Genomic DNA, 26,581 nt, shown 5'->3' with positions numbered 1-26,581 from the left:
CCTACATATGGCAGTGTTCACACTGCCTGCAAACGAGGAGCCACAGCCTCACACCACATACATCACCGATACTCCAGTCACAGCCACAGCTGCACCCACAAATACGCTACAGAATAGTGACTGCAGCTCTGGAGGTGACTGGAGGATAAGACATGATGTAACAGCAGAATAGTGAGTGCAGCTCTGGAGGTGACTGGAGGATAAGACACGATGTAACAGCAGAATAGTGAGTGCAGCTCTGGTGGGGATTGGAGGATAAGACACGATGTAACAGCAGAATAGTGAGTGCAGCTCTGGGTATGAGTAGTGTACATGGCTGCTTTTGCCATGGGGGAGATGAGCATCTCTCCTGAGGCTGCAGCCAAGAGGTCTTTGGGGGACTTCTGAGGCCCCCAGGGGTGGGATTCGGACACTCCTCAGTCAAGCTGACAGTGGCGGTACGCACATTAGTGTCTTTCAGATGTAAATATAATTGACTATGAGGCCGGAGGGATAGAGGAGCGAGCATCAGTTCTCCGCGACCTTGTGGACAATGACCCCAACCTGCTGATATCACTGTTGCACTGCGGAGGCGGAAAAGTTAATGGCTAGTGGAACCAAAGATACGAGGACTTCAATTGTAGTTGTAGATGGCGGAGTGTATTAGCGTGAGGGCACAGTACAGAGGGAGGGTAGTGTGAGGGCATAGTACAGAGAGGAGACAGTGTGAGGGCACAATACGGAGGGGAGACAGTGTGAGGGCACAGTACAGAGGGAGGGTAGTGTGAGGGCACAGTACAGAGAGGGGACAGTGTGAGGGCACAATACGGAGAAACGACAGTGTGAGGGCACAGTACAGAGAGGGGACATGTGAGGGCACAGTACAGAGGGAGGGTAGTGTGAGGGCACAGTACAGAGAGGGGACAGTGTGAGGGCACAGTACAGAGAGGGGACAGTGTGAGGGCACAGTACAGAGGGAGGGTAGTGTGAGGGCACAGTACAGAGGGGAGACAGTGTGAGGGCACAATACGGAGAAACAACAGTGTGAGGGCACAATACAGAGAGGGGACAGTGAGAGGGCACAGAACAGAGAGGGGACAGTGTGAGGGCACAATACGGAGAAACAACAGTGTGAGGGCACAGTACAGAGAGGGGACAGTGAGAGGGCACAGAACAGAGAGGGGACAGTGTGAGGGCACAGTACAGAGAAGGTACAGTGTGAGGGCACAGTACAGAGAGGGGGCAGTGTGAGGGAACAGTACAGAGAGGGGACAGTGTGAGGGCACAGTACAGAGAGGGGACAGTGTGAGGGCACAGAACAGAGGGGAGACAGTGTGAGGGCACAATATGGAGAAACGACAGTGTGAGGGCACAGTACAGAGAAGGGACTGTGTGAGGGCACAGTACAGAGAGGGGACAGTGTGAGGGCACAGTACAGAGAGGGGACAGTGTGAGGGCACAGTACAGAGAGGGGACATGTGAGAGCAGAGTACAGAGAGGGGACAGTGTGAGGGCACAGTACAGAGGGAGGGTAGTGTGAGGGCACAGTACGGAGAAACGACAGTGTGAGGGCACAATACAGAGAGGGGACAGTGTAAGGGCACAGTACAGAGAGGAGACAGTGTGAGGGCACAATACGGAGGGGAGACAGTGTGAGGGCACAGTACAGAGGGAGGGTAGTGTGAGGGCACAGTACAGAGAGGGGACAGTGTGAGGGCACAATACGGAGAAACGACAGTGTGAGGGCACAGTACAGAGAGGGGACATGTGAGGGCACAGTACAGAGGGAGGGTAGTGTGAGGGCACAGTACAGAGAGGGGACAGTGTGAGGGCACAGTACAGAGGGAGGGTAGTGTGAGGGCACAGCACAGAGGGGAGACAGTGTGAGGGCGCAATACGGAGAAACGACAGTGTAAGGGCACAGAACAGAGAGGAGACAGTGTGAGGGCACAGTACAGAGGGAGGGTAGTGTGAGGGCACAGTACAGAGGGGAGACAGTGTGAGGGCACAATACGGAGAAACAACAGTGTGAGGGCACAGTACAGAGAGGGGACAGTGAGAGGGCACAGAACAGAGAGGGGACAGTGTGAGGGCACAATACGGAGAAACAACAGTGTGAGGGCACAGTACAGAGAGGGGACAGTGAGAGGGCACAGAACAGAGAGGGGACAGTGTGAGGGCACAGTACAGAGAAGGTACAGTGTGAGGGCACAGTACAGAGAGGGGGCAGTGTGAGGGAACAGTACAGAGAGGGTACAGTGTGAGGGCACAGTACAGAGAAGGTACAGTGTGAGGGCACAGTACAGAGAGGGGACAGTGTGAGGGCACAGTACAGAGAAGGTACAGTGTGAGGGCACAGTACAGAGAGGGGACAGTGTGAGGGCACAGAACAGAGGGGAGACAGTGTGAGGGCACAATATGGAGAAACGACAGTGTGAGGGCACAGTACAGAGAAGGGACTGTGTGAGGGCACATTACAGAGAAGGGACAGTGTGAGGGCACAGTACAGAGAAGGTACAGTGTGAGGGCACAGTACAGAGAGGGGACAGTGTGAGGGCACAGTACAGAGAGGGGACAGTGTGAGGGCACAGTACAGAGAGGGGACATGTGAGAGCAGAGTACAGAGAGGGGACAGTGTGAGGGCACAGTACAGAGGGAGGGTAGTGTGAGGGCACAGTACGGAGAAACGACAGTGTGAGGGCACAATACAGAGAGGGGACAGTGTAAGGGCACAGTACAGAGAGGGGACAGTGTGAGGGCACAATACGGAGAAACGACAGTGTGAGTGCACAGTACAGAGAGGGGACATGTGAGGACACAGAACAGAGAGGGGAAAGTGTGAGGGCACAGTACAGAGAGGGGACAGTGTGAGGGCAGAGTACAGAGAAGGTACAGTGTGAGGGCACAGTACAGAGAGGGGACCGTGTGAGGGCACAGAACAGAGAGGGGACAGTGTGAAGGAACAGTACAGAGAGGGGACAGTGTTATGTACTGGTGGTTTAGGAGCAACATGGAACGTGCTCTGGAGGAGGTGGTACCTGTACTGACCGCAGTTCCTGAGCTTAACACAACACTAGAAGTAGCAGTGGGATGTTCCTGTCACTCCCTAGACACCTCGTCACAGCCGGAGAACTAACTACCCCTAAAATAGAAACAGGAAAGCTATCTTGCCTCAGAGAAAATTCCCAAAGCATAGACAGCTCCCCACAAATATTGACTGTGAGTGGAGAGGAAAATGACATACGCAGAATGAAACCAGTATGTAGCAAAGGAGGCCAGTCTAACTAGATAGATAGAACAGGACAGAATACTGTGCGGTCAGTATTAAAAACTAGAAACATCCACCACAGAGTTTACAAAAATCTCCACACCTGACTAAAGGTGTGGAGGGTAAATCTGCTTCCCAGAGCTTCCAGCTTAACTGAATAAATCCATACTGACAAGCTGGACTAGAAAAAACATAGAAAGTGCACAACGATTAAGTCCACAACAAGTGGACTGCAAAAGAACAAAGCAAGGACTTATCTTTGCTGAACTGGTCAGAATATCAGGGAAACCCAAGCAGAGATGTGAATCCAACCAGGAACCATTGACAAGTGGCAATGGCTGAAGGATAGAACCAGGCTAAATAGCCGAGCCAGAAAGAGAAAGACAATCAGTGGAAGCAGCTGCTGACTACTAAATCCAAGGAGCAGCTGTACCACTTAAAACCACCAGAGGGAGCCCAAGAGCAGAACTCACAAAAGTGCCACTTACAACCACCGGAGGGAGCCCAAGAGCGGAATTCACAACAGTACCCCCCCTTGAGGAGGGGTCACCGAACCCTCACCAGAGCCCCCAGGCCGATCAGTACGAGCCAAGTGAAAAGCACGAACCAAATCGGCGGCATGGACATCGGAGGCAACAACCCAAGAATTATCCTCCTGGCCATAACCCTTCCACTTGACAAGATACTGAAGCCTCCTCCTCGAAAAACGAGAATCCAAAATTTTCTCCACCACATATTCCAACTCCCCATCAACCAACACCGGGGCAGGAGGATCAACAGAGGGAACAACGGGAACAACATATCTCCGCAACAAAGATCTATGGAAAACATTATGGATGGCAAAAGAGGCTGGAAGGGCCAAACGAAAAGATACCGGATTGATAATCTCAGAAACGTTATATAAGGACCAATAAACCGAGGCTTGAACTTAGGGGAAGAAACCTTCATAGGAACATGACGAGAAGATAACCAGACTAAATCCCCCACCCGAAGCCGGGGACCAACACACCGACGGCGGTTAGCAAAACGTTGAGCCTTTTCCTGAGACAACGTCAAATTGTCTACCACATGAGTCCAAATCTCGCTGCAACCTGTCAACCACAGAATCCACACCAGGACAATGAGAAGGCTCAACCTGCCCCGAAGAAAAACGAGGATGAAAACCAAAATTACAAAAGAAAGGCGAAACCAAAGTAGCCGAACTAGCCCGATTATTAAGGGCAAACTCGGCCAAGGGCAAGAAAGCCACCCAATCATCCTGGTCAGCAGACACAAAGCATCTCAAATAGGTTTCCAAGGTCTGATTAGTTCGCTCCGTTTGGCCATTTGTCTGAGGATGAAACGCCGAAGAAAAAGACAAATCAATGCCCATCCTAGCACAAAAGGCCCGCCAAAACCTAGAAACAAACTGGGAACCTCTGTCAGACACAATATTCTCCAGAATGCCATGCAAACGAACCACATGCTGAAAAAACAATGGAACCAAAACAGAGGAGGAAGGCAATTTAGGCAAAGGTACCAAATGGACCATTTTAGAGAACCGGTCACAAACCACCCAGATAACAGACATCTTCTGGGAAACAGGAAGATCAGAAATAAAATCCATGGAAATATGCGTCCAGGGCCTCTCAGGGACCGGCAAAGGCAAAAGCAACCCACTAGCGCGGGAACAGCAAGGCTTGGCCCGGGTACAAGTCCCACAGGACTGCACAAAAGAACGCACATCCCGTGACAAAGAAGGCCACCAAAAGGACCTAGCAACCAAATCTCTGGTACCAAAAATCCCAGGATGACTAGCCAACACCGAACAATGAACCTCAGAAATTACCTTACTTGTCCATCTATCAGGAACAAACAGCTTTCCCACTGGACAGCGGTCAGGTTTATCAGCCTGAAATTCCTGAAGCACCCGCCGTAAATCAGGGGAGATGGCAGAAAGAATCACCCCTTAATTAAGAATGCCAACCGGCTCAAGGACTACAGGAGAATCAGGCAAAAAACTCCTAGAGAGGGCATCAGCCTTAACATTCTTAGATCCCAGAAGATACGAGACCACAAAATCAAAACGGGAGAAAAACAGGGACCATCGAGCCTGTCTAGGGTTCAGCCGCTTGGCTGACTCGAGGTAAATCAGATTCTTATGATCGGTCAAGACCACAACGCGGTGCTTGGCTCCCTCAAGCCAATGTCGCCACTCCTCAAATGCCCACTTCATAGCCAACAACTCCCGATTGCCGACATCATAATTGCACTCCGCAGGCTAAAACCTTCTGGAAAAAAAGGCACACGGTTTCATCAAAGAACCATCAGAACTCCTCTGAGACAAAACGGCCCCTGCCCCAATCTCAGAAGCGTCAACCTCAACCTGAAAAGGAAGAGAAACATCCGGCTGACGCAACACAGGGGCAGAAGTAAATCGGCGTTTAAGCTCCTGAAAGGCCTCAACAGCCGCAGAGGACCAATTCGTCACATCAGCGCCTTTCTTCGTCAAATCGGTCAGGGGCTTAACCACACTGGAAAAGTTGGCAATGAAACGGCGATAAAAATTAGCAAAGCCCAAAAATTTCTGAAGACTCTTCACAGATGTGGGTTGAATCCAGTCATGAATGGCTTGGACCTTAACAGGATCCATTTCTATAGACGAGGGAGAAAAAATAAAACCCAAAAAAGAGACCTTCTGAACTCCAAATAGGCACTTAGACCCCTTCACAAATAAAGCATTATCACGAAGGATCTGGAATACCATCCTGACCTGCTTCACATGAGACCCCCAATCATCGGAAAAAATCAAAATATCATCCAAATACACAATCATGAATTTATCAAGATAATTGCGGAAAATATCATGCATGAAGGACTGAAATACAGAAGGAGCATTAGAGAGCCCGAAAGGCATCACAAGGTATTCAAAATGGTGTATTAAATGCAGTTTTCCATTCGTCACCCTGTTTAATACGAACAAGATTATATGCCCCTCGAAGGTCAATCTTAGTAAACCAACTAGCCCCCTTGATCCGAGCAAACAAATCAAAAAGCAAAGGTAAAGGGTATTGTAATTTGACCGTGATCTTATTAAGAAGGCGATAATCAATACAGGGTCTCAAGGAGCCATCCTTCTTGGCAACAAAAAAGAATCCCGCTCCCAATGGTGACGAAGACGGCTGAATATGCCCCTTCTCCAAAGACTCCTTAATATAACTCCGCATGGCGGCATGCTCTGGCACAGACAGATTGAAAAGTCGGACCTTAGGAAACTTACAGCCAGGAATTAAGTTAATAGCACAATCACAGTCCCTATGTGGAGGAAGGGAACTGGACTTGGGCTCATCAAATACATCCTGGAAATCCGACAAAAACTCAGGAATTTCAGAAGAGGGGTAAGAGGAAATTGACATCAAAGGAACGTCACTATGTACCCCTTGACAACCCCAACTAGTCACAGACATAGATTTCCAATCCAGCACCGGATTATGTCCCTGTAACCATGGAAAACCCAGCACAACAACATCATGCAAATTATGCAACACCAGAAAACGGCAATCTTCCTGATGTGCTGGAGCCATGCACATGGTCAGCTGAGTCCAATACTGAGGTTTATCCTTGGCCAACGGCGTAGCATCAATGCCCCTCAAACGAATAGGGCTCTGCAAAGGCTGCAAGGAAAAACCACAGCGCCTGGCGAATTCCAAGTCCATTAAGTTCAGGGCAGCGCCTGAATCCACAAATGCCATGACAGAAAAGGACGATAATGAGCAAATCAAGGTCACAGATAAGAGAAATTTAGGCTGTACAGTACTGATGGTAACAGACCTAGCGACCCTCTTAGTATGCTTAGGGCAATCAGAAATAACATGAGCAGAATCACTACAGTAAAAACACAGCCTATTCTGGAGTCGGAATCCCTGCCGTTCTGCTCTAGTCAAAATCCTATCACATTGCATAGGCTCAGGACTCTGCTCAGAGGATACTGCCATATGGTGCAGAACTTTACGCTCGCGCAGGCGCCGATCAATCTGAATGGCTAGAGACATAGATTCGCTCAAACCAGCAGGCGTGGGGAACCCCACCATAACATCTTTAAGGGCTTCAGAAAGACCCTTTCTAAAAATTGCTGCCAGAGTCTCCTCATTCCATTTAGTGAGCACAGACCATTTTCTAAATTTCTGGCAGTATACTTCTGCCGCTTCCTGACCCTGACACAGGGCCAACAAGGTCTTTTCTGCATGATCCACAGAATTAGGTTCGTCATACAATAATCCGAGCGCTTGAAAAAATGCGTCTACATTAAGCAATGCCGGATCCCCTGATTCAAGGGAGAATGCCCAGTCCTGAGGGTCACCACGCAGCAGAGAGATGACAATTTTAACCTGCTGAATGGAATCACCAGAGGAACGGGTTTCAAGGCAAAAAACAATTTGCAGTTATTTTTAAAGTTCAAAAACTTGGATCTGTCCCCAAAAAACAAATCAGGAGTTGGAATTCTAGGCTCTAAAGCCGGAGTCTGGACAACATAATCTTGGATACTCTGTACTCTTGCAGCAAGTTGATCCACACGAGAAAACAAACCCTGAACATCCATGCCAGCGCCAAAATCCTGAACCACCCAGAGATTAAGAGGAAAAAAAAGACAAAACAGACTGCAGAAAAAAAAATGGCTCAGAACTTTTTCCTTCTTTTGAGATGCATTTAATTCATTTTTGGCCACTTGTACTGTTATGAACTGGTGGTTTAGGAGCAACATGGGACGTGCTCTGGAGGAGGTGGTATGTCATGATCTCCATGGCCAGAGAACTAGCATAAGCCTCAATAGGAACAAGCTCTTGGAAGATGTAACTGTACTGACCATGAACTAAACCTACCGCATCATCTAGAAGTAGCCAGGTAGCATGTCCTACTTTTATCCCTATATGCCCAGCGCCGGCCGGAGAACTAAATAATGCTAGCAGAGGGAAATATAAGACCTGACTCACCTCTAGAGAAATGCCCAAAAAGGAGACAGAAGCCCCCCACATATATTGGCGGTGATATGAGATGAAACAACAAACGCAGCAGGAAAATAGTTTTAGCAAATTTGAGGTCCGCTTTCTAGATAGCAGAAGACAGAAAGCATACTTTCATGGTCAGTAGAAAACCCTAACAAAACACATCCAGAAATTACTTTAGGACTCTGGCATTAACTCATAATACCAGAGTGGCAATTCCTGATCAACAAGAGCTTTCCAGACACAGTAACGAAACTGCAGCTGTGAACTGGAACCAAAATACAAAAACAAAACATGGACGAATGTCCAACTTATCTAGTAGATGTCTGGGAGCAGGAACAAGCACAGAGAGGCTTCTGATAACATTGTTGACCGGCAAGCATCTAACAGAGAAGCCAGATTATATAGCGACACCCAGATCTAATCAGAACAGGTGAACAGGGAAGATGATGTCACAAGTTCAATTCCACCAGTAGCCACCGGGGGAGCCCAGAATCCAAATTCACAACAGTACCCCCCCCTCAAGGAGGGGGCACCGAACCCTCACCAGAACCACCAGGGCGATCAGGATGGGCCCTATGAAAGGCACGAACCAGATCAGAGGCATGAACATCAGATGCAGTGACCCAAGAATTATCCTCCTGGCCGTATCCCTTCCACTTGACCAGATACTGGAGTCTCCGTCTGGAAACACGGGAGTCTAGGATTTTTTCCACAACGTACTCCAACTCACCCTCAACCAACACCGGAGCAGGAGGCTCAACGGAAGGCACAACCGGTGCCTCATACCTGCGCAATAACGACCGATGAAAAACGTTATGAATAGAAAAGGATGCAGGGAGGTCCAAACGGAAGGAAACAGGGTTAAGAATCTCCAATATTTTATACGGACCGATGAACCGAGGCTTAAACTTAGGAGATGAGACCCTCATAGGGACAAAACGAGAAGACAACCACACCAAATCTCCAACACAAAGCCGAGGACCAACACGACGGTGACGGTTGGCAAAAAGCTGAGTCTTCTCCTGGGACAGCTTTAAATTGTCCATCACCTGCCCCCAGATATGATGCAATCTCTCCACCACCGCATCCACTCCAGGACAATCCGAGGATTCCATCTGACCGGAGGAAAATCGAGGGTGGAACCCCGAATTACAGAAAAACGGGGACACCAAAGTGGCAGAGCTGGCCCGATTATTGAGGGCGAACTCCGCCAATGGCAAAAAAGCAACCCAATCATCCTGGTCAGCAGACACAAAACACCTCAGATATGTCTCCAGGGTCTGATTAGTCCGCTCGGTCTGGCCATTAGTCTGAGGGTGAAAAGCAGACGAAAAAGACAAATCTATGCCCATCCTAGCACAGAATGCCCGCCAAAATCTAGACACAAATTGGGTTCCTCTGTCAGAAACGATATTCTCAGGAATACCATGCAAACGAACAACATTTTGAAAAAACAGGGGCACCAACTCGGAAGAAGAAGGCAATTTGGGCAGGGGAACCAAATGGACCATCTTAGAAAAACGGTCACACACCACCCAGATGACAGACATCTTCTGAGAAACAGGCAGATCTGAAATAAAATCCATCGAGATGTGTGTCCAAGGCCTCTTAGGAATAGGCAAGGGCAACAATAATCCACTAGCCCGAGAACAACAAGGCTTGGCCCGAGCACAAACGTCACAAGACTGCACAAAGCCTCGCACATCTCGTGACAGGGAAGGCCACCAGAAGGATCTTGCCACCAAATCCCTGGTACCAAAAATTCCAGGATGACCTGCCAATGCAGAAGAATGTACCTCAGAGATGACTCTACTGGTCCAATCATCAGGAACAAACAACCTATCAGGCGGACAACGATCCGGTCTATCCGCCTGAAACTCCTGCAAGGCCCGCCGCAGGTCTGGAGAAACGGCTGACAAGATAACTCCCTCCTTAAGAATACCTGTGGGGTCAGAGTTGCCGGGTGAATCAGGCTCAAAACTCCTAGAAAGGGCATCCGCCTTAACATTCTTAGAACCCGGTAGGTACGATACCACAAAATTAAACCGAGAGAAAAATAATGACCAGCGCGCCTGTCTAGGATTCAGGCGCCTGGCGGTCTCAAGATAGATCAAGTTTTTGTGGTCAGTCAATACCACCACCTGATGTCTGGCCCCCTCGAGCCAATGGCGCCACTCCTCAAACGCCCACTTCATAGCCAAAAGCTCCCGATTCCCAACATCATAATTCCGCTCAGCGGGCGAAAATTTACGGGAAAAGAAGGCACAAGGCCTCATCACGGCGCAGTCAGAACTTTTCTGCGACAACACTGCCCCAGCCCCGATCTCAGAAGCGTCGACCTCAACCTGAAAAGGAAGAGTCACATCAGGCTGACGCAACACAGGGGCAGAAGAAAAACGGCGCTTAAGCTCCTGAAAGGCCTCCACAGCATCAGGGGACCAATTAGCAACATCAGCACCCTGTCTAGTCAAATCGGTCAATGGCTTAACGACATCCGAAAAACCAGAAATAAATCGACGATAAAAGTTGGCAAAGCCCAAAAATTTCTGAAGACTTTTAAGAGAAGAGGGCTGCGTCCAATCACAAATAGCTTGAACCTTGACAGGATCCATCTCAATGGAAGAGGGAGAAAAAATATATCCCAAAAAGGAAATTCTCTGAACCCCAAAAACGCACTTAGAACCCTTGACACACAGAGAATTAGACCGCAAAACCTGAAAAACCCTCTTAACTTGCCGGACATGAGAGTCCCAATCATCCGAAAAAATCAGAATATCATCCAGATACACTATCATAAATTTATCCAAAAAATCGCGGAAAATATCATGCATAAAGGACTGGAAGACTGAAGGGGCATTAGAAAGACCAAAAGGCATCACCAAATACTCAAAGTGGCCCTCGGGCGTATTAAATGCGGTTTTCCACTCATCCCCCTGCCTGATCCGCACCAAATTATACGCCCCACGGAGATCAATCTTAGAGAACCACTTGGCCCCCTTTATGCGAGCAAACAAATCAGTCAGCAACGGCAATGGGTATTGATATTTAACCGTGATTTTATTCAAAAGCCGATAATCAATACATGGTCTCAAAGAGCCGTCTTTTTTTGACACAAAGAAAAAACCGGCTCCTAAGGGAGATGACGATGGACGAATATGTCCCTTTTCCAAGGACTCCTTTATATATTCTCGCATAGCAGTATGTTCAGGCACAGACAGATTAAATAAACGACCCTTTGGGTATTTACTACCCGGAATTAAATCTATAGCACAATCGCACTCACGGTGCGGAGGTAGTGAACCCAGCTTGGATTCTTCAAAGACGTCACGATAATCAGACAGGAACTCAGGGATTTCAGAGGGAATAGATGATGAAATGGACACCAAAGGTACGTCCCCATGAGTCCCCTTACATCCCCAGCTCAACACAGACATAGCTCTCCAGTCAAGGACTGGGTTGTGAGACTGCAGCCATGGCAATCCCAGCACCAAATCATCATGTAGATTATACAGCACCAGAAAACGAATAGTCTCCTGGTGATCCGGATTAATACACATAGTCACTTGTGTCCAGTATTGTGGTTTATTATTAGCCAATGGGGTGGAGTCAATCCCCTTCAGAGGAATAAGAGTCTCCAAAGGCTCTAAATCATACCCACAACGATTGGCAAAGGACCAATCCATAAGACTCAAAGCGGCGCCAGAGTCGATATAGGCGTCCGTAGTAATAGATGACAAAGAGCAAATCAGGGTCACAGACAAAATAAATTTAGACTGTAAAGTGCCAATGGGAACGGATTTATCAAGCTTTTTAGTACGCTTAAAGCATGCTGATATAACATGAGTAGAATCCCCACAATAGAAACACAACCCATTTTTCCGTCTAAAATTCTGCCGCTCGCTTCTGGACAGAATTCTATCACACTGCATGCTTTCTGGCGTCTTCTCAGTGGACACCGCCAGATGGTGCACTGGTTTGCGCTCCCGCAGACGCCTATCGATCTGAATGGCCATTGTCATGGACTCATTCAGACCCGCAGGCACAGGGAACCCCACCATAACATCCTTAATGGCATCAGAAAGACCCTCTCTGAAAGTAGCCGCCAAAGCACACTCATTCCACTGAGTAAGCACAGACCATTTACGGAATTTTTGGCAGTAAATTTCAGCTTCATCTTGCCCCTGCGATAGGGACATCAAAGTTTTTTCTGCCTGAAGTTCCAAATGAGGTTCCTCATACAGCAAGCCCAAGGCCAGAAAAAACGCATCCACATTGCGCAACGCAGGATCCCCTGGTGCCAATGCAAAAGCCCAATCTTGAGGGTCGCCGCGGAGCAAGGAAATCACAATCCTGACCTGCTGTGCAGGGTCTCCAGCAGAACGAGATTTCAGGGACAAAAATAACTTACAATTATTTCTAAAATTCTGAAAGCTAGATCTATTCCCTGAGAAGAATTCCGGCAAAGGAATTCTCGGCTCTGATACCGGAGCATGAACAACAAAATCTTGCAAACTTTGTACTTTCGTGGCGAGATTATTCAAACCTGCAGTTACACTCTGTAGATCCATTATAGACAGGTGAACATAGAGCCATTCAAAGATTAGAAGGAGAGAGAAAAAAAAGAAAGACTGCAGCATAGACAGACTGGCAAGTGATCCAATTAAGAGCACACTAACTACTAGAGAAAAAAAAAAAAAAAAATTTTCAGCAGACTTCTTATTTCTCTCCTTTCTCAGCCAAGGATTTTAACCCTTTAGTGGGCCGGTCAAACTGTCATGATCTCCATGGCCAGAGAACTAGCATAAGCCTCAATAGGAACAAGCTCTTGGAAGATGTAACTGTACTGACCATGAACTAAACCTACCGCATCATCTAGAAGTAGCCAGGTAGCATGTCCTACTTTTATCCCTATATGCCCAGCGCCGGCCGGAGAACTAAATAATGCTAGCAGAGGGAAATATAAGACCTGACTCACCTCTAGAGAAATGCCCAAAAAGGAGACAGAAGCCCCCCACATATATTGGCGGTGATATGAGATGAAACAACAAACGCAGCAGGAAAATAGTTTTAGCAAATTTGAGGTCCGCTTTCTAGATAGCAGAAGACAGAAAGCATACTTTCATGGTCAGTAGAAAACCCTAACAAAACACATCCAGAAATTACTTTAGGACTCTGGCATTAACTCATAATACCAGAGTGGCAATTCCTGATCAACAAGAGCTTTCCAGACACAGTAACGAAACTGCAGCTGTGAACTGGAACCAAAATACAAAAACAAAACATGGACGAATGTCCAACTTATCTAGTAGATGTCTGGGAGCAGGAACAAGCACAGAGAGGCTTCTGATAACATTGTTGACCGGCAAGCATCTAACAGAGAAGCCAGATTATATAGCGACACCCAGATCTAATCAGAACAGGTGAACAGGGAAGATGATGTCACAAGTTCAATTCCACCAGTAGCCACCGGGGGAGCCCAGAATCCAAATTCACAACAGTGGTACCTGTACTGACCGCAGTTCCTGAGCTTAACACAACACTAGAAGAAGCCGTGGGATGTTCCTGTCACTCCCTAGACACCTCGTCACAGCCGGAGAACTAACTACCCCTAAAGATAGAAACAGGAAAGCTATCTTCCCTCAGAGAAAATTCCCAAAGCATAGACAGCCCCCCACAAATATTGACTGTGAGTGGAGAGGGAAATTACATACGCAGAATGAAACCAGTATGTAGCAAAGGAGGCCAGTCTAACTAGACAGATAGAACAGGACAGAATACTGTGCGGTCAGTATTAAAAACTAGAAAAATCCACCACAGAGTTTACAAAAATCTCCACACCTGACTAAAGGTGTGGAGGGTAAATCTGCTTCCCAGAGCTTCCAGCTTAACTGAATAAATCCATACTGACAAGCTGGACTAGAAAAAACATAGAAAGTGCACAACGATTAAGTCCACAACAAGTGGACTGCAAAAGAACAAAGCAAGGACTTATCTTTGCTGAACTGGTCAGAATATCAGGGAAATCCAAGCAGAGATATGAATCCAGCCAGGAACCATTGACAAGTGGCAATGGCTGAAGGATAGAACCAGGCTAAATAGCCGAGCCAGAAAGGCAATCAGTGGAAGCAGCTGCTGACTACTAAATCCAAGGAGCAGCCGTACCACTTAAAACCACCGGAGGGAGCCCAAGAGCAGAACTCACAAAAGTGCCACTTACAACCACCGGAGGGAGCCCAAGAGCGGAATTCACAACAGGACAGTGTGAGGGCAGAGTACAGAGAAGGTACAGTGTGAGGGCACAGTACAGAGAGGGGACAGTGTGAGGGCACAGTACAGAGAGGGGACAGTGTGAGGGCACAGTACAGAGAGGGGACAGTGTGAGGGCACAGTACAGAGAGGGGACAGTGTGAGGGCACAGTACAGAGAGGGGACAGTGTGAGGGCACAGTACAGAGGGGGAACAATGTGAGGGCACAGTACAGAGAGGGGACAGTGTGAGGGCACAGAACAGAGAAGGTATAGTGTGAGGGCACAGTAAAGAGAGAGACAGTGTGAGGGCACAGTACAGAGGGGGGGCAGTGTGAGGGCACAGTACAGAGGGGAGACAGTGTGAGGGCACAGTATGGAGAGAGGCAGTGTGAGGGCACAGTACAGAGAGGAAACAAAGTGAGGGCACTGTACAGAGAGGAGTCATCATTAGGGCACAATACGGAGAGGGGACAGCTTGATAGCATAGTAAGGAGAGGGGACAGCATGAAGGCACAGTATTGACAGGGGACAGCATAAGAGCACAGTACAAAGAAGGGAACAGCACGAGCATACAGTACAAAGAGGGGACAGCATGAGGGCACAATGCGGCGAGGGGAAATTGTAAGGACACAGTATGAAGAGGGGACAGTGTCAAGACACAATGCGGTGAGGAGACAGCGCGAGGGCACAGTACAGAGAAGTGTCAGGATAATGGCACAGTTCAGAAAAGTTGACTGGCACAGTATGGAGAGGGTACACACTGAGGGCAAAATATGAGGAGGGGACAAACGTGAGGGTACAGTTCAAAGAGTGAACAGCATGAAGGCACAATGCGGAGAGGGAAAAAAATGCGGAGAGGGGACAGTGTGAGGACACAAAATGGAGAGGGGACAGTGTGAGGACACAGTACGAAGACGAGACAGATTAAAGGGAAGGCACCGCATTTGTAGATCATTAAAAAATCAATGTAATGTAGCATAACATGCTGTTATAACCAAATTTTGATTGCATTTGAAACATATTTTGTGTGTTATAGGAGTTTAAAGAAGGCACTGGGGCTGACATATTGCTTTCACAGTAACAGCAGGACACTTTCAGTGTCATAATATGGCACCCCATCGTCATGGGAGATAACAGACGGACTCCGACCCTATTTATTGTAATAGAACTGTCACTGCTGTGAACTGGGAACGCCTCTGTGGGCTGCACAATTCATAGTAGTGGGAGTGTTCTGCCGCCATATTCATCAAGCCCTCGGATCTGCTAACATAAGCAGTACTGCTTCCAGCAGAACAGATCCTAGATTGACAGGAGTAAAATGCAGGAGAAAAGCTGGGGCAGAGTATTAGAGACTACAAAGACATCAAGGATGAACAGTGTACCATTAGCATTATCAGAACAGCTGCTTGGCAGGAGCTGTGATTAATCCCTCGGGTCTGCAGTGAATGGCCAGGCATTGTGGAAGGGGTGAGAGATACATGTAATCTGGGTGAGAGAGACTGATGGGAGAGAGAGAGACAGTAACTGCTGGTGATAGCAGATCACAGGGCAGTCATCCACAAAATGGCGCTGCCCTGTGATGCTACTCTTCATTCTGCCCCAGGGATACTAGACCACCCAAAAGGGGAGAGAAATGGTGATGTCAGCAGTTACTGCCCCAATTTTTCAGCTAACAGTAAAGCTGGTAAGTCTTACTATAGCTGCTTGAGGTCTAAAATGGAAAATGCTCCCCCTAGTGGAAATTATATATATTTGTACAAAAATATATAATATTTTTCATATAGAAATGTTTGCAAACACTGCATTAATACATTTTAATTAGTATTTTAAGCTTAATTTCACAAAAAAAAAATCAAGAAAACTGGTGGCACCTTCCCTTTAAGGACACAGTACGAAGAGGGGACAGTGTGAGGACACTGTAGGAGAGGGAACACTGTGAGGAGATTGTATAAAGAGGGGTTATCATAAGGGGGAACTAAAATTGGGACTAGTGTGGAGGAGAAACCATTGACAAAGCACAGAATGAAGTGGGGATGACTGATGCCTTCATGTACTGATGGGTGTCTGGTGCTATATTCATGTACTGATGGTGATTTTGGTGCTATATTCATGTACTGATGGGTGTCTGGTGCTATATTCATGTACTGATGGGTGTCTGGTGCTATATTCATGTACTGATGGGCGTATGGTGCTATATTCATGTACTGATGGGTGTCTGGTGCTATATTCATGTACTGATGGGTGTCTGGCGCTATATTCATGTACTGATGGGTGTCTGGTGCTATATTCATGTACTGATGGGTGTCTGGCGCTATATTCATGTACTGATGGGTGTCTGGTGCTATATTCATGTACTGATGGGTGTCTGGCGCTATATTCATGTACTGATGGGTGTCTGGCGCTATATTCATGTACTGATGGGTGTCTGGCGCTATATTCATGTACTGATGGGTGTCTGGCGCTATATTCATGTACTGATGGGTGTCTGGCGCTATATTCATGTACTGATGGGTGTCTGGCGCTATATTCATGTACTGATGGGTGTCTGGCGCTATATTCATGTACTGATGGGTGTCTGGCGCTATATTCATGTACTGATGGGTGTCTGGTGCTATATTCATGTACTGATGGGTGTCTGGCGCTATATTCATGTACTGATGGGTGTCTGGCGCTATATTCATGTACTGATGGGTGTCTGGCACTATATTCATGTACTGATGGGTTTCTGGCGCTATATTCATGTACTGATGGGTGTCTGGCGCTATATTCATGTACTGATGGGTGTCTGGCGCTATATTCATGTACTGATGGGTGTCTGGCGCTATATTCATGTACTGATGGGTGTCTGGTGCTATATTCATGTACTGATGGGTGTCTGGTGCTATATTCATGTACTGATGGGTGTCTGGTGCTATATGCTTGTACTGATGGTGATTTTGGTGCTATATGCTTGTACTGATTATGGTTTTGCTGTCATATTGAGTTCTGATGATGTACCAATGGTGGCTGTGGTTTTGTGCTGCGTTCCTGTAATCATGGTGGTCCTGATGTTATTCATGTACTGATGGTGATTCCAGTGCCATTTTCTTGTACCGATAAAACATAATTTAACAGCAGTATACTGACTGCACCTCTAGCTGTGAGTGGAAAATATAAACTAGCAGAACACTAACTGCAGCTCTGGATGTGACTGAAGAATAGCATGAAGGGAGATGTGTGAAGTACAGGGTGCAGGTGGAGCAGGTTTGGGATGTGAGAACTTTCCACCAATATACCAGACACACCATGTGAGTTACCTTGGACCAGGATCTTGCCCAGTGTGCTTGCAGTACCCGCTGGGCTGCAGGCGAAACACATGTACTGGCCAGAGTCCACGCCCGTCATATTGTCCAAGATCAGGGTGCAGGAACCATCTGGATCCTCAATGATGATGTGATGTGGATCCACCTCCACTGAGCGGCCATCTGAGGGGGCACAGAAATCATTACTGCCATCATCATCCTCACATGAGGGGGCAGTGTGATGTACGGCCAGCACATGGGACTTATCCATCAGTGGCTGCCCCATGCTACCACCCCACGTACCATGGACCACAGAGATATAAGGGTTAAATAGTGAAATTCGGTGACTATGGCCACCTTCGTGAGCAATGGGCAAAATATGGCCCCTGCCAGTCCCAGCATGGAGGAGGAAGCGCCATCGGAATCAGCTGGGGGCAGGGGCTATAGTGGTCCGCTCCATGCTGCACTCCATCGTTCGGGTGAAAGGGGGTCATTACCTTTGTACCAGGTGATGGTGGGTTTCGGGGTCCCGGTGACACGACATGCCAGCTTGACAGTTTCTCCGAGCTCAGCTGTGCAGTCTCCCAGCACCTCGATGAAACGCGGGGGGTCTGCAACAAAAGACACTCAAGGTCAGGGGGCTCATTCGTGATTGCAGCTTCGGATGTGACTGGAGTCAATGTTGTACAGGAGGGCGGAGCCATGACCCCAGATATACCATCTAGAATGGACCGTGGGGGCATTCAGGAGAGACCAATGTATGGTGTCCGAGAAGAGCTCTGTATAGAAGGGACGCCAGGACAGGTGACTGTTTCCTGTCCCCGGACACAGGGGGCGCCATGCCCATCATCCTTTACCCCTGACCTCGGATGATGGGTGTGATAGTGGCCCGATGCTGCCCATCATCCTTTACCCCTGACCTCGGATGATGGATGTGATAGTGGCCCGATGCTGCCCATCATCCTTTACCCCTGACCTCGGATGATGGGTGTGATCCTCCCCCGATGCTGCCCATCATCCTTTACCCCTGACCTCGGATGATAGGTGTGATCCTCCCCCGATGCTGCCCATCATCCTTTACCCCTGACCTCGGATGATGGGTGTGATAGTGGCCCGATGCTGCCCATCATCCTTTACCCCTGACCTCGGATGATGGGTGTGATAGTGGCCCGATGCTGCTCATCATCCTTTACCCCTGACCTCGGATGATGGGTGTGATAGTGGCCCGATGCTGCCCATCATCCTTTACCCCTGACCTCGGATGATAGGTGTGATCCTCCCCCGATGCTGCCCATCATCCTTTACCCCTGACCTCGGATGATGGGTGTGATAGTGGCCCGATGCTGCCCATCATCCTTTACCCCTGACCTCGGATGATGGGTGTGATAGTGGCCCGATGCTGCCCATCATCCTTTACCCCTGACCTCGGATGATGGGTGCGATAGTGGCCCGATGCTGCCATCATCCTTTACCCCTGACCTCGGATGATGGGTGTGATAGTGGCCCGATGCTGCCCATCATCCTTTACCCCTGACCTCGGATAATGGGTGTGATAGTGGCCCGATGCTGCCCATCATCCTTTACCCCTGACATCGGATGATGGGTGTGATAGTGGCCCGATGCTGCCCATTATCCTTTACCCCTGACCTCGGATGATGGGTGTGATAGTGGCCCGATGCTGCCCATCATCCTTTACCCCTGACCTCGGATGATGGGTGTGATCCTCCCCCGATGCTGCTCATCATCCTCTACCCCTGACCTCGGATGATGGGTGTGATAGTGGCCCGATGCTGCCCATCATCCTTTACCCCTGACCTCGGATGATGGGTGTGATCCTCCCCCGATGCTGCCCATCATCCTTTACCCCTGACCTCGGATGATGGGTGTGATCCTCCCCCGATGCTGCTCATCATCCTCTACCCCTGACCTCGGATGATGGGTGTGATAGTGGCCCGATGCTGCCCATCATCCTTTACCCCTGACCTCGGATGATGGGTGTGATCCTCCCCCGATGCTGCTCATCATCCTTTACCCCTGACCTCGGATGATGGGGGTGATACTGGCCCGATGCTTACTCCACTGCGGCAGGCTGAAGCGCTGCTGGAAGCCGCTGATCTCCTTCACCCAGGAGTTCTTGATGATCAGCGTCCGCGCCTGCAGCAGGTATTTGCGCACGGAATCCTCCCGCTCGTGCCAGATCTCGAAAGCTCGATCGTCGCCCTCCACCAGATCATTCACGTCAATGTTTGTCAACTGAGAAGGAAACAGCAAGAAAGTATGTGAACCCTGGTACTGAAGACCAAGCACAGCATGCTCTCCATCTCCAGAGCTGCACTCATAGTTCTACTGAGACCAGTCATCACCAGGAGCTGCCTGAGCCCCAGGTAGTGACGATAAAGGGCCCCTGACCAGGCTCCACACAGATACATCGCACTAGGGCCCACTGGCCCCCAGCCAATGGTGAAATGCATCGTGGGAGACATCGTGTTCACTACGTCAGAGCCACGGACCATGCACCAGGGAGATGTGCGGACCAGAAACTCTGACTGCAGCTCTGGAGGTGACTGGAACATAAGACACGGTGTAACAGCAGAATAGTGACTGCAGCTCTGGAGGTGACTGTAGGATAAGACACGGTGTAACAGCAGAATAGTGACTGCAGCTCTGGAGGTGACTGGAGGATAAGACACGGTGTAACAGCAGAATAGTGAGTGCAGCTCTGGAGGTGACTGGAGGATAGGTGCCCACAATCAGTCACACCCTGCTAGGAGCAGCACCTGTCTTGTGAGCTCCAGCACTTCCAGCAGGAGGCCCAGAGTCGGCCTCTCTTCTCCCCAGGGAGAGGCAGGCTTCCTGGGAGGCCGGCATGGCTTCCCAGGCTTCTGTTCCCCGGTCTGTGCCGGCGGGGGACAGAGAGCAGCAGCAGCAGCACCCGGCCCAAGAGGGACTGAGGAGGTCGGGACGGGTGAGAAAAACCTTACCCACCTACTCCAACCCTGAGACGGCTCATCGTCCGCCCAGAGAGGGAGACAGGGGCACCCCAGGCCCCAGGAAGGAGAGCCCAGGAACATCCTGGGGGGAAAGGAGCTCCGGCGAGTCCACGAGTACCTTCTCCTCCCGAGTGGTCGCCATGCTACGTGAGTATGAGGACGCCGGCAAAGCACTGACCGGGCTGAAGGAGAAGCTGCGGGAGGCTCGGATCCTGAACACCCGAGCCTCTAGCAAGGAGAAACCCGCGACCTCCCAGAGGTTCAGAGCCCTCAGAGGTGAGGTGGCCCGGTTAGTGCTCCTCCGGGAGGGGATTGAGAAAAGCGCAGGTCCCTTCCTGGAGAGGTTTAAGAACCAGCGGCGGTTCTCAGAAATGAAGGGGTTAAATACCTCAGGAGAACCGCCAGCCGGCGTCCTAAGCGACGAGGAGGAGGATGACGACGTGGCTGTGACTGGAGTCCTACAAGCTGGAACCAGCCGGGAGAGTGAGTCGCAGAGCCGACAACAGGGAAGCGGCCTCCCGGCATGGCAGAGGACTCCGACAGCACAGGCTGGAGTGTCAGCGGAGGAAGAGGAGGAGGGCGGTCTGCTACAGGAGATCCGACAGCTGGAGTCTCCAGTGAACCTGGACCGCTTCTCCTTTGGTGAGGACGAGCCAGCAGAGGAAACAAAGAAGAGGAAGAAGACAACGAAGGAGACCGCACGGGAGGTGGTGAGTTACAGATATGTACTGATGGATGATGTTACACCTACCACCTCCTGTGTAAACCCCACCAAACCTAAAGGCACGGGCTCTGCAGTGGGTCTGGGGCATAGGCAAGGTGGGGAGAGGAGGAGGACGTCCGGCGGTGCTGCCGTCTGTGCGGGGAACAGTGCAGGGGGCGAGGCTGTGGAGGTACTCACGGCGCCGGACATAGGGGACCCCGAGGAGTTTCCCTCTCTGCCCTCTGCGGCTAAGCCGGTTATCACCGGGGCCGAGGAGGGCGAGGGGGATGTCCACGCCGTTGCGAAAGGGGGACGGCGTGGGCAGACTCCATCCCTGCTCACTACGGCTGAGCCGGCCGACGCCGGGGCTGTGGGGAGCAGGTCCGAGAAACTTGGTGCGGCGAAAGGGGGGCGCACTGTTGTGACAGGGGCGCAGTGCGCCTCAACAGAGGAGAGGCACGCAGCTGCGACAGGGGAGCAGCGTGTCCAAAAAGAAAAAAAAAACAGGAAAAATCATCTGCAGGGAACACTGGGCGCCCTGCTGCGACGGGAGGACAGAGTGCTCCAGCACCCAAATGTGACACCAGGACCCCGAAGTCTGTGGGTGCGGGGCAGGCAGTGCCCCCCAACGTGCAGCGGGCCCAGAATAATAAAATACAAACTGCTGCAGTGGGGTGGCAAGGTGCTCCAGAGACACAACAAAACACCAATGAAGGGAAAACGGGTGTGGTTCTGCACCCCTCCCCCGGTCCAGCAGGTGTGAGTGCAGAGAAGCCAGACACAAGTGAGGAAGGAATGGATGTTACTGTGGAAGGTGCAGAGAACACTGGGACAAATGGTGGTGAGAATACTGGTAATAAAGTGATGGGAAGTGGTGAGGGGAATGATGGGAGTAGTAGTGGAGTGAATGGTGGGAGTAGTGGTGGAGCGAATGGTGGGAGTAGTGACGTTGCCAATGATGGGAGTAGTGGTGGAATGAATGATGGGAGTAGTGGTGGAGTGAATGGTGGGAGTAGTGGTGGAGCGAATGGTGGGAGTAGTGAAGTTACAAATGATGGGAGTAGTGGTGGAGTGAATGAGGAGAGCATTACGGGTGTTGGTGGAGGGGAAGCAGGTAGTGGTCCCGCTGCCCCCCCAGCGGTGGCGGGGGCTTCAGCCCCAAGCTATTCAGGAGCTGTCACTGCTGGGGGTAGTAGTGCGCCCTTGTCTGGTGACCCTGAGGATGGTGACTTGCAACAGCGCTTCCTGGACGCCCTGAGGAAAGGGGAGAGTTCCATCAATGTAGAGGGGAGGGAGGTTGATCTGTCTTTCTGGATAGAGAGACACGGTCTTTCCGCCTTCCGAGACAGAGGGGCAGAGACTGTCTGGTCTCTGCCGACACCGGGGCAGAGGAGTAACCGTAGGAACGTGGCCCGTCTCCAGTGGGTAAGCAAGGATGCCTGTCCTGATCGGTCAAAGGTTGCTGAGGTCCTGCTGGGGATGGGCTTTGTGGCATATGACATCTTCGCCTTGATCCATCCCTATGGGACCTCCTACTTCGATGTCAGCTTCGTGAGACCGGAGGGCCTTGAGCTTTTCTGGTCTCGCCACGAGCTGGCTCGGGGTCGCCCCGAATGGTAGGGTTTCCTCGCTGTAGCAATATCCCGCCAGAACTCAGTCAGGAAGGTGACCGTTTTGACCAGTAACGAGTCACTTTCCTGTGTCGACATCTCCACCTGGGTTGGACGATACGGCGACATCGTCGGTATTCCCGAGAAGACCCTCGATGAGCATGGTATCTGGTCAGGAGCCTGGACCTTCATGGTGAAATTGAAGGTTTCAGGAAACACCGTTACCCATATCGCTTCCTCAACATTTTTGGGGAGGGACAGGATCTTGATTTTCTACCGGGGGCAGCCTAAGGTCTGTCACAGGTGCGGCAGCCCCACACACTTCAGTGCGCAGTGTACCACCCAGAAATGCGCACTGTGTGGGGACCTCGGCCATCTTGCTGCTACCTGTGGCAGGATTAGGTGTAACTTGTGTGGTGACCTCGGTCACCCGTTCAGTCGCTGTCCGCGTTCCTTTGCCAATGCGGTCCTGAAAGCGGCGAGTGCGGGACAGGCGAAAGCCGGGACTAATCTCGCCGGTGAAGGGACCAGCAGAGGCGGAGGAGGCAGGGAACCGGTGAGGAGCAGGCTGCTGCCATCCAATATCAGGCGGCAGAAGCAGCGCCATGGGAACAGGGGGCAGGGAGTAATGACCCTAAACTCTGACCCGGGTGCTTCACTTGCAGCTGAGGATCCTAAAGACGGCGAATTGAGCGAGGAAGTCAAGAGACTTGAAAGGGAGGAGCAAAAGGACGCCATGTCTGCCCAGGAACCTTCATCCGGTGACAGTCTGGATGAGGGAGAGGGGGAGTGGTCACAGCAAAAGAAAAAGGGTAACAGGAAAACAACTAAGGATAAGAGGGGGTCCGGGCCTCGAGCCTCCTCCTTGGAGTGCGACCCCTCTGACTCCGTAGCCCTGATCCAGGTGCCATTGGAAGGTCCAGCCGCCCCCCCTCTGGTGGATCTCTCTAACCGGTTCCGGGCCCTCCAGGACTCCCCTCCAGAGGGGGGCGATGGGGACCCGGGGCCGGAGGTTGCGGACAAGGTTGTTGGGGCTCAGGAGGTCGCTGGGTCTTCTTCTCAGGGGGCAAATACAAAGCCTTCTGGGGGGGGGGGGACTACCTCAGGACCACCAGATAAGGGCCAGAGTGTATGTAAGGAGAGAATGGATGAGTCTGTTTGTCTTAAGCGCACTAAAAACTCATCATTGTCAGAGGAAGAGGGTGAAACTGTTGGGGGTGGGAAGAAAAAGGCTATCTAATTCAATCAATCATGATGGCGGCACCCACCCCGTTGACGCTGGCAACCATTAATGTTGCCAGCATAAAGTCAGATGTGGCAAGGTACACGGCCTTTCATTTTCTCGGCCAACTTGACGCCGACATTTTGTTTTTGCAGGAGACCAGGTTGACCGACCTATCAACCATGCATAAAGCAAGGCGGGAGTGGAGGCACGGGCCCTCCTACTGGTCTCTTGCGGCCGAGCCGTATAGCGGGTGGCGGTCCTTTTTAAGACCGCAGCGGTTGAATGCAGACGATTGATCGAGTTAGAAATGGGGAGATGCTTGATCCTAGATGTCTCCATTGGGGGACAGGAGCTTCGGCTCATTAACATCTACGGTCCCCAGTCCAAGTGGGACCGCAAGTGTCTCTTCATGAAGATCAAACCTTTCTTATTTTCGAGTCGGCAGGTGGTCTTTGGAGGGGATTTCAACAACGTCACGAGACCCTGTGATAGAGGAGGTTCCGGAGACCGGCTGGCTTACGATTGCGTCGCGCTAAATAGGATAGTAAGTGAGGCACGCCTGGTGGATGTCCACATCCGGCACAACACAGGCCACGCGGGGTTCACCTTTTTTAGAGGTAGTCAGTGCAGGTCTAGGTTAGACAGGTTTTATTTGAAGGGGGATGCCGTCTCCTCGCCGTTGTCGGTTGTGGAGGTGGAATTCTCCAATCACTGTTTGATTATGTTTTCTCTGAGCGTTACAGAGACTCCTCGGATGGGAAGAGGTTATTGGAAGCTGAATTCGTCACTCCTTGAGGAAGAAGCTGTAAGACGGTCCTTTTGAGGAATTTCTTCAGAGCCAGGTACCGCTGCTGGGCCTAAGTAACACTAAGTCTGAGTGGTGGGAGATGTTCAAACATCGGGTGGCGAGATTCTTCCGGCAACTCTCGAACCTCAGAAGCCTGAACAGGGATCGCCTGTATCAGAGCCTGAGGAGGAAACTCGAGCAACTTGTCTCGACTGGGGGTAGCCGCGAGGCGATCTCCAGTGTGAAATCCTTGCTAAAGAGGTGTCAGTACGATAGGCACGCATCTTTGGTTTTTGAGAGGGACTACGGGAAGTACTACTCGCCCGACCCTTACAGAAGCTGCAAGATGTCAGTGAATAGTAAGATAGTGACAGGGCTGATGGACAGTACGGGATCCCTGAGAAGGTCCAGATCAGGGATCTTGGAGGTCGTCAGTTCATACTACTCGCACCTCTTGGGAAGGAAGGAACTGGATCGTAACAGGATGTCGGCTTTCCTGGCTGAAGCTGTTCCTGAGCCAGGGGCTGACCTCTCGCTGGGCGGTTTGGCAGAAGCGATCAAAGAAGAGGAAGTGAGACTGGCGATCGATGGGCTCCGGCCCAAAAAATCGCCAGGTCCGGATGGCTTAACATCCGAGTTCTTTAAGACCTTTAGGGACTCCTTGGTCCCCCTCTTGACTCAGGTGTTTAATGAGTGTCTCTCCTCGGGCACTCTGCCGAGATCATTAAGGAGGTCGGCTTTGATCATTTTGTCAAAGGGTAAGGATCCGTCACGCATTGAGAATTGGCGTCCCATATCACTTCTCAATGTGGACAGGAAGGTTTTGGCTAAGATACTCTTCAATAGGCTGGTGAAGTTTGCACCGCGGCTCCTTTCGGAGGCCCAGCACTGTTGCGTTCCTGGCTGTAGCACTTTCAGTGCTGTTCTGGGTGTCCGAGAGGCTGTGGAGCAAGGCAGGGCGGGCCTTTGGAAGGGGTTCTTGCTGACCCTGGATCAGGCAAAAGCCTTTGATCGGGTCGACCACGAGTACCTCTGGTCCACTCTTTTGAGGTATGGTCTGCCTGGAGGGTTTGTGGACTGGCTTAAGACCTTGTACAAAGGGGCTGAGACTTTCCCTCTGGTAAACGGGTGGATTGGACAACCTTTCGGGGTGGGATCTGGTGTCCGCCAGGGCTGCCCTCTTAGTCCTTTGCTTTACGCGTTTGCGATCGATCCCTTCCTCAGAAGGGTTGATTGTGGACCGTTGGCGGGGGTGAGGATGGGCGGGTTGGCGCCAGAGGCTATCCTGAGGGTAGTGGCCTACGCGGACGACGTTACTGTCTTTGTTTCTTCGCAAGAGGAGGCGATGGTGGTGATGTCAGAAGTGGAGAGCTACTCGGAGGCATCCGGGTCCAAGGTCAACCAGCACAAGTGTGAGAGTCTCTGGCTGGGAGGCGGGGATCCCATGTTTGATCTTCCGGACACCCTCCCCGAACCCCAAGAACATGCCAAAGTCCTAGGCATCG

At 50.5% G+C, this 26,581-nt stretch overlaps 1 protein-coding gene across 1 annotated transcript in view; it reads right to left on the bottom strand.

The window, feature by feature from the left end:
- The window catches only part of OBSCN (obscurin, cytoskeletal calmodulin and titin-interacting RhoGEF), an 860,705-nt gene that overhangs the window by 252,118 nt on the left and 582,006 nt on the right, over positions 1-26,581 (bottom strand). The window contains exons 83-85 of the mRNA XM_077269354.1: positions 19,837-20,014; positions 18,259-18,372; positions 17,777-17,944 (exon numbers count right to left, since the gene is read on the bottom strand). Coding sequence (XP_077125469.1) covers positions 17,777-17,944; positions 18,259-18,372; positions 19,837-20,014 — 460 coding nt within the window. The remainder of the gene's footprint in view (positions 1-17,776; positions 17,945-18,258; positions 18,373-19,836; positions 20,015-26,581) is intronic.

Source organism: Ranitomeya variabilis, chromosome 6 (assembly GCF_051348905.1).
Source record: "Ranitomeya variabilis isolate aRanVar5 chromosome 6, aRanVar5.hap1, whole genome shotgun sequence".
Taxonomy (NCBI): Eukaryota; Metazoa; Chordata; class Amphibia; order Anura; family Dendrobatidae; genus Ranitomeya; species Ranitomeya variabilis.
This window is presented reverse-complemented; position numbering and strand designations above follow the sequence as displayed.